Genomic DNA, 9,405 nt, shown 5'->3' on the forward strand with positions numbered 1-9,405 from the left:
GTCTATGAGCCCGCACGTGCGTGCGCTGGTGACTGCTATCTGCGCTGCAAACGCATAAATTAACACGCGTACAGTTTCGCGTTTAATTGCTACGCATGAAAATTGCGCGTTTTCAAGGTAACAACGAGTCGCGGGCGCTAATCTATCACGGAGATGATACAATGAAATTATTATTACCACTACCATCTATTATATCTCTCGAAACTCTCACAGAGCAGTGTTTTCAATCAAATATGGCGTGATTTGTACGTTAATTGCCTGTTTTGAGCGGGTAAACCCGCACCAAAGGATTCAGTCAACATGTTACGGGATATCGGCTAAGTTATAACCTTAAAAATAAATAAAAAGATACCAAGAGCAGGTGATGAACGAGGAAGTCGTTCACATACTTTACGGCAAGGTCCGATGTTTTATGAAAAACCGTCAAAAGCGGGTCAAGTTTGCGTTACATCATCGACTGTATCGATCGGCATTCTTGGAGAAAGATCTCAAGTTACTCGCCAGAGATAATTACCAGGTGGCAGGGCCGCTGGAATCTCACGTTTGGGGAGAAAGATACGATTTGAATAAACCCAAATCACATGTAACGTTGCTGGAAGGTAAGTAGGCTATATATTTTCTTTAAAGTTTGATAACAAGTAGGCCCCCTATCATGATTATAGATCTAAATTAAATAAATGTGTAATGCAGGCCTACCGTCTTTATCTGCTGAAAGTTAAGTTATTAAAAATAGTTAATGAAGATGATATTGATAATGAAATTGTTAACTGCTATCTACTGAAGACGGGATTTATGTGATATAGTCAACTGCTATCTACTGAAGACGAGATTTATGTGAAATAGTCAACTGCTATCTACTGAAGACGAGATTTATGTAAAATAGTCAACTGCTATCTACTGAAGACGAGATTTAGGTGAAATAATCAACTACTATCTACTGAAGACGAGATTTATGTGAAATAGTCAACTGCTATCTACTGAAGACGAGATTTAGGTGAAATAATCAATTACTATTTACTGAAGACGAGATTTATGTGAAATAGTCAACTGCTATCTACTGAAGACGAGATTTATGTGAAATAGTCAACTGCTATCTACTGAAGACGAGATTTATGTGAAATAGTCAACTGCTATCTACTGAAGACGAGATTTATGTGAAATAGTCAACTGCTATCTACTGAAGACGAGATTTAGGTGAAATAATCAACTACTATCTACTGAAGACGAGATTTATGTGAAATAGTCAACTGCTATCTACTGAAGACGAGATTTATGTGAAATAGTCAACTACTATCTACTGAAGACGAGATTTATGTGAAATAGTCAACTGCTATCTACTGAAGACGAGATTTAGGTGAAATAATCAACTACTATCTACTGAAGACGAGATTTATGTGAAATATCTAACTGCTATCTACTGAAGACGAGATTTATGTGAAATAGTTGACTGTTATCTACTGAAGACTAGATTTATGTGAAATAGTCAACTGCTATCTACTGAAGACTAGATTTATGTAAAATAGTCAACTGCTATCTACTGAAGACGAGATTTATGTGAAATAGTCAACTGCTATCTACTGAAGACGAGATTTATGTGAAATATCTAACTGCTATCTACTGAAGACGAGATTTATGTGAAATAGTTGACTGTTATCTACTGAAGACTAGATTTATGTAAAATAGTCAACTGCTATCTAATGAAGACGAGATTTATGTGAAATAGTCAACTGCTATCTACTGAAGACGAGATTTATGTGAAATATCTAACTGCTATCTACTGAAGACGGGATTTATGGAAGTAAGAGACGATTGCAACATATTATTGTGAATTACTGTTTATTTTTATACCGGTACTCAAACCTAAAACTTAACTAGACCAAATTTGTTTGAACGCAGTCAACATTTTTTCACTGCTGAAAACGGGAATCAATCCGGATTTAACCATAAGCACATAGTAAATGAATAATTCCCTATTGTTTTGTTAATCTTGCAGAGAACTTCTGGGATTTTGTGTATTCCCCTGGATGGCGTAGTTTCAGTTCATTACGAGTTACAGAGGGCGCTCTATTAGATAGCCTACTCTTTGCCTACTATACTCTCGTTCGTGACGGGAACCTGATTACCTACACCACTGATGTGTACGAGCATAATTGCTCTACTAAGCTGGGCAAAAAGAAAAAAGGCAAACACGCAAAGAAGGTGAGTCTATTTGAATTCCCCACTCCTCATGTGGAATATTTAACTAAAGTCATCCACAGAAGGAGTGTGGGTTTTAAATTGAGCGGGAAATTGAGTAGACAATATTACATTTGAAATACTCACTCCCGTTGTAGGAGATAGTGGGCAAAGTGATATGTGTTTCAAATTACCCACTACCAGCCAATTCCATTTGAAAAGCATACTCCCTTTCTGGTGTGGAAGAGATGAACAGACCAATAGACTAACAGACTCGCTGTTTTTCATTTTTTTTTAACTCTCTCCACACTGAGTCCCGACTGCAGACGACAAATTTGACATTTTCTTTAATTTTCTAAAAAAAATTCAGAATTGAACAAACAAGCCCAGTATTGGGGCAGCGTTTTTTGAGATAGCTCTTGATATTTTGAGAAAATATCTCAAAACTTGAAGGATTGTTTTGGTTTTTTTATTTTTTTTTATTTGAGAAATCCAGAAAAAGATTCAAGCAATAATGAAACCGGTATTTTTATTCATACCCTTTTTGTTTACAAGCAAATATGAAATCAATACAGCCTATTAGTGATTTTCCGGTGTATTTCCGTGAAAAAATCGACACATTTGGGCGGCACACTATACCGTATAGCCTATAGGCCTACTGTTCCGTTAAACGTAGGCCTACCGTAAGTACCCTCAGGTCACTGATCTCATTATTTAATAGCCTATACGTGATTTGATCATTTTCCGGCGTTGACGGAAACAAAACACCTGCCATCGCTGGATTGAACAACAGAACTCAAAATTCTCATCAGTGGCGGCACCAGGATTTTTTTTTTTGGGGGGGCATGGGGCAAGTGAATTTCAGGGGGGCAAAATCGACAACTTTTACGCAAAATTGCCGCAAAAAGTGGAAATTTATGTAATTTGGGTTATTTTTCCTCAAAAGTGTGTGTGTGTGGGTCTTTCCCATGGGGATATGTGGTATGCTGGTCACCTGATATTTAAAATTCTTAGGCCCTTTAAAAAATATTTTTTAGCCCATTTTTGTCAAATATTTTCCCCTTTAATGATGCCTTGGCCTTCTTCGATCCTTTCTGAAAAAGTCACTGCAATAAACCGCTGGCTTTCTTTCTCACTGACAGATATTATTGTTGTGTTGTATACCATTAGACTCTGTCAATAAGGTGACTAAGGTTGTAGACTCAATCGTCCTTGTTCATAACTGCTCGCCCCTCGAAATGAATTCCGGGCTATTCCAGTTGAAGTCCATACGCCCCCTGAAATCCATAATCTCCCATACATGCACAGGGAGTGTGAATTTCAAATATATTCACCCATTGATATTCAGATAACGCCATTTGAAATTCACACTCTCTGTGTGTGAGATTAAGGGGGTACTACACCCCTCGATAAATTTGTGTCTATTTATGCATTTTTCTCACAAACTAATAACACAGTGGTAACAAAAGTTATGTATATTATAGGGGCAAGGAATCCAATAATTACTACACTTGAATTTCAGTGATTCAAGTGGTTCGTTATTTATGATAAGAAATAAGGTACCGATGGGATGTACCTCATTTCCGATCATTTAAACTGAACCACTTGTCTTGAGTCACTGAAATTTCAGTGTAGTAATTGGGATCCTTGCCCCAATAATCTACATAACTTTTGTTACCAGTATTTTATTATTTTTTGAGAAAAATGCAAAAATAGTCACACATTTACCACAGGGGTGTAGTACCCCCTTAAGGTACTATCTCCCATAGGATTTCAAATGGAATAACCCATTGGCCCACTTTCCCATTTTGCTTTCCAATCACTTTCTCCGTATAAGATTTCCGGCTCTGCCAATGACTATTCCCGAGGCCGAGGCCGGGGCCGAGGGGGATTCATCGACATCTTTTACGGGGATGTGCTATACACGCAGACTTTCAGATGCTGACTTACTCTATAATAATAAGCTTACCTCTTTTTTTTTTCTTTTTTTTTTTGCTGTTTTTGCAACCTTTCAGTATACCAATTTTCACAAAAAACAACCCAAACTTTTGTCCAAATAATATACACCCATTGATATACCAAAATCGCTGAAAATGTATCCAAGAACCGTGGCAGGGAGAACCCCTCCGGGATGACCAATAATACACCATCATCATAATACTAATCACAGACCATGACTATTTTTTCCGTAGTTAACATTTGAATAAGAGAAACTTTTTTAAGTTAAAAAATATAGGATTAGGGTAAAAACCCTAACCCTAACCCTAACCCCTACTAAGTTGATTATTGTGTCAAATTGGGTCTTGATCGTTGAGAGACGTATATCAAAGGTCAGGGCAGGTAGGCCTATCACGAGAACCACCCAACCCGAGAACCGCGAAATCTAATTCATATTAATATCATCAACATTTTTGATTAAAATTAGGGATAATTTAAATCATCATTTTGACTGCTTATATCCAAACGATTTTTTCTGACTCAATTCAACTTGGTCTATAATTAATGCATTTACCAAATCTATATTTACTATTGATAAATGATTAAATACATACATAGAGCAGGTGGCAAATGAAATGAAGCAATTGAATCAATCGTTAAGGTGAGTCGGAAGGGAGCCACGCTTGTTTGATATGATCATTCATTCATTTTTCTAACAAAACATTATATAATTTTCAAATCTAGACCTGGTCAATATTTAACATAGATTTGCCTTTCTTCATCAAATTTTCATCTTTTTCTACCTTTTTATGGGGATTTTTATTCTCAAAATTGTATATATGTGCAAATCTTTAGGGGCGCTATTTACATATATTTTAAGTTTAATTTCGCATAGTGATAATGAGTTATTCCTTTCATTTCATGATAACAATTTTCTTGCTATTTGTTACTCATTAATGTCATTTTACAAGTGTCTACCCTTGTAAATATATGCAAACAACATTTAAGGCAAATAGCGCCATCAGTGCTCAACTTAAAAATGATTACTACAATGATTTCTACAATGCCAAAATAACCTAACAGTGATTGCACCTAAATATTGAGACAAATAAAGGTGACACACAATAGGAATGGTATAGGGGACACTATAAGGAGACCCCAAGGGATTATATGGGTGTTATTACCGCCCCATGTGCATGATTTTTCTAGGGAAGGGAAAAACACCAAAAACAGTTTTGTTGCTGTTTTGTTTTTGATACATTATTGGTCTTAACTCAAGAACCGCAAGACCTATTGGCAATATAAATACAATTATTGACTTCCTTGATTTATTTCCTATCAGATCCTATTAATGTTTATATTAATATTAAGTAAACTTTGGTTAAATGGCTAAAACTGAACAAATGTGGCCCTGCCACCCTACTCGCCTTAAAAGATATAAACAATAATTGAAAATGAATTTGTGACGTCCAAATAACCAAAGCAACCATTTATATATTTGTTTTGTTGGCTAAGATATCTATCATAAGATACAGGAATGACATTTTGCTGTTATGCATACAACAAAATGCAGTGCTCAAGAGGATACCAAAGTCGTAATTTATGATAAAGGATGACTTTTGATCACATTATACGACGTTGAAAATAACTTAGTTGAAATATAAGTAAATGGTTGACGATGATTATGAAATATAAGGAGATATATTGGGCGTAAGTGCTTATATATCGGCTGAACTATGGGAAGTGCTATCAAGGTTGGTTTATATTTTGTAAATACAATTATTCTTGATAACTCTTGAATTGTTTCACTCTAACCTTTATACGGGAGTGTGTCGTTATTTCCGAAGGACCGTTATTCCGAAGGGTCGTTATTCCGAAGGGTCGTCATTCCGAAGTGGCGTTATTTCGAAGGTTTGATACTCCAAGAGTCGTAACTCCAAATTTGAAATAAGGCTTGTTGTCATTACTCTGAATTTCGGAATAACGGTCCTTCGAAATAACGATCCTTACCGTAAATTCGGATCAATGATCCATAAAATAACAAGCCTTACTGTATATTCTGAGAAATGACCCTTCGGAGTAACAAGCCTTACTGTAAATTCAGAATATACCTAGGCCCTCCCCCTAATGAACCTTCGGAGTAACAAGCCTTCGGAGTGTTGACCCTTCTGAATAACGAGCCTTCGAATTCGGCGTATTAAATGAATCCTTGGAATAACAATGACCCTTCGGAATATAGCACCTTGTACTTGACGGTTTCTTGACACTTCCATACATCTGCCAAATAATCATGGTGTGCCTGAAAAAGGGGGGAGGGGGTCATTAGGTATGACTGAAAAATGGAGGTAGGCCTAATCGGGTATATTCGACTGACCTATTTGACAGACACATTCCCGTCACTTCTATAGTTGAGCTTCCAACCCCCGACTAAAACATTAGCGTTGTGACCTTCATAGCGCTACGCTCCAGACGAAGTGTAGTAGTAATTGTGTTCTTCGGTTGTCCTCCACAAGGAACCCTAAAAAGTTCTGAAAATTAACAGAATTTGGGCATTCTAAGGAACTTTGGAAGTTAATAACAAAAAGCATTGTATACTTTGATCAGCTCGTATTGTTTGGGAATTGATATAGGCTTTTACTACTACGCCGAAAAGTAGACCCACGTTAAAAGAGTGATACAGTTGATCTGTTTGATCTATATTGTATGTGCCAAATAAAGTAGACAAAGTATAGGGCTGTCAATTAATAATTTGTGATGCTTCTGTTGAGATGTCACAAAGCAATTCTCAAAATAAGATATATTGATATTAATCCGCGATGTTATAAGGCCCGCCGATTAGGAGCTGATCAAAGTATAGAACCTTTAGGGTTCTCCAAAGAGTTCTTTTAAAGAACCATTTGTGAAGGTATAAGCGCAAACATTTCCACCTGGAGGACAATTGCGAACCTCTTTGGCTTTTTTTCTCTTTCTGTACTTTACATGCTTCCAATTTTTTCTTCATACTTTGAAAACTAAATTATTACACGTTATGATTATTACAGGAAGACGAAGAGACCATTAAGGTAACATTCACGTACTATGGCAGTAACCCAGACAAACTCTCTGACGTAATCAACCAGGACGGGTTAAAGGTCACCACTGATGAGATCCTACAGCAGAACCCTCGACAACGACCTGCTTCAAGCTATGACCCCTCTACAGATAGAAAACCTGTTCCAAAGGTCATTCCATCTGCATGGACGTCAACGGATGATCTGCTTCCTGAACACCGTCCAGCTTCTTCAATAAAACATGTCGGTTTTGTCGACTGTGACGCATTCCCAACCCGTCACCAACACGGTGATGATTTAATACGTCCACGAACTCCAATCAATCCGCCCAACTCTCCATCACAGCTGCGGGAAGGGGACGCAATCACCCGAACCCGCGATGATTTCGATCGGACATCGTGCCAACAGGATCTATGGATACGACCGCATACCACACCTGCTAGTAATGAAATGCCACTCATCCTACAAGCTCGATATGATCGACTTGGAGGAACTGCCCCAGGCAGGAAGGGTGGTATATCTGTGGTAGGACACGGTTTAAGTGAAGGGATGGCTTATACTGGCTATCCACAAACACCTAGTAACTATGTTTTAGGAGTAAAAGGAGGGCCTAGATCGGCTCGGAAAGCGTTCAGAGGCAAGCGAAGGCATCCACTGCCAAAAGTTGCAGCGTTTGGGCCTCCTCCTGCTGCTCCGTTGAAATGTGCAAGTCCTGTGAACACATCGCTGCAAATGAGGCTTATCGAGAAGAACAGACTTCATGATACTGATAAACCTAAGCAGCGTCTCTTCACGCCGTCTCCAAGATTGGAGTTCATTAATGTCGTGAATCCTCTTGCGCCAGCATGTGCAAGTACTCCATCGAAGCAGTCCTCTCCATCGCCTCAAACAACGCGTCCCTTTGACACAGATAAACTGCGTATTAATTACAGTCTTGAGGAAGTCCGTCCTGAATTGGTACGATCTCCAATTTTAACTCCACGACGATCTAAAGAATCGCGTCCTCCTCCTCCTGAATGTGGAGGCGGCACTGCGGGTAAGGATTATCTCTTGCAGAAATACATCGGAGAAGCTAACACAAGAACCCCGTGTGTTAAAGACGATATTTATCGCCCTGGGTATCCCGATGGTATCCGTAAATCTACTCATTTCAGTGGAAATAAACAATCCACTCAACAAACAGAAACAGTTGATTTAGTAATAGGCAACGGTAAGACAGAGCAGACTGCAACTTCGCCGCCTCCATCGCCAAGTGCAGCGGTACAGTATCAGTTCTTCAAGCAGAGAACACCGGGGAATTTTCGACATCGGTGTCAGAAAGCTTGTGATGAGTTTGTCATACGCAAAGAACAGATCACTTCTTCCAGATTATATAATACCGTTACTAGTATTACTGTCAATCGAGTGCCCACTGGTGGGGTTGGACAATGGAAATTTATAGACTGTTGAAATTGATGAACATTTTGTTACCAATTTGTACAAATTGGTATCACTGAAGTTCTTATATTTTTCCTATATAGAACCTATCAAAGAATGAAGTAATCAAATGTTCAAGATTGGATAAAACTTACTTTATTTGTGATGACAAATATTTGCCACAAAACAATTCTGGAAACTATTATATTATTACGCTGTGAAATTGTCATGCGATGGGCTATTCTGGTTGACATCCATACACCTCCTGTGGAAGACATGACCTTAATCTTCCACACAGGGGTTGTAGATTTCAAATGGGGTTACCTGAATGGGTGACTCCATTGGAAATCAATACTTCCTGTGTAGGAGATTAAGGTCATGTCTTCCATAGGGGGTGTATAACTGGAATAGAACAATGTCAAATTCAATTTTAATTACAAATTGTGTTTATTTGCATCATAACCATTAAGGACAGACGCTAAAATTCTTACTTTTTATACAGTATTTTTTCTCTTTATGCAGTCAGTTTTGTTTGGTATTTTTTTCTTCTAAGTTGACTTGACTTTTGATTCGAAGCATCTATATATTGCAGTCAGAACTAATTATTTAATCAGAAGGTAGCGCTTCCCAAAACCCCCAACGTGATTGCCTATATTAATGCTGTCTACCGTAGATAGCATGATTGTTCCGACAATAAATAATACAGACTCACTTGTTCATGAGGTAATATCTGGCTAACATGCCATAACAAGTACCCTACTGCGCATACTCAAGGTTGCTCCAAATAACGATAAGAAAATATATTTTAAGCATTATAATAGTTTTA

At 37.9% G+C, this 9,405-nt stretch overlaps 1 protein-coding gene across 1 annotated transcript; it reads left to right on the plus strand.

The window, feature by feature from the left end:
• Positions 1-364: 364 nt before the first annotated feature.
• Positions 365-8,845, plus strand: LOC140163814 (uncharacterized). Its single transcript, XM_072187129.1, has 3 exons — positions 365-599; positions 1,994-2,199; positions 7,155-8,845. Exons 1-3 carry the CDS (start codon positions 365-367, stop codon positions 8,610-8,612), a joined length of 1,899 nt encoding a protein of 632 aa, XP_072043230.1. The 3' UTR covers positions 8,613-8,845.
• The last annotated feature ends 560 nt before the right edge of the window (positions 8,846-9,405 follow it).

Source organism: Amphiura filiformis, chromosome 11 (genome assembly GCF_039555335.1).
Source record: "Amphiura filiformis chromosome 11, Afil_fr2py, whole genome shotgun sequence".
In the NCBI taxonomy this organism is placed as follows: Eukaryota; Metazoa; Echinodermata; class Ophiuroidea; order Amphilepidida; family Amphiuridae; genus Amphiura; species Amphiura filiformis.

Excerpts from the sequence above, each read along its gene's own strand:
- LOC140163814 (XM_072187129.1), top strand. The coding sequence starts at position 365 with ATGAACGAGGAAGTCGTTCACATACTTTACGGCAAGGTCCGATGTTTT. Across the intron at positions 600-1,993 it reads ACATGTAACGTTGCTGGAAG|AGAACTTCTGGGATTTTGTG; the intron begins GTAAGTAGGCTA and ends TTAATCTTGCAG. Across the intron at positions 2,200-7,154 it reads AAGGCAAACACGCAAAGAAG|GAAGACGAAGAGACCATTAA; the intron begins GTGAGTCTATTT and ends TGATTATTACAG.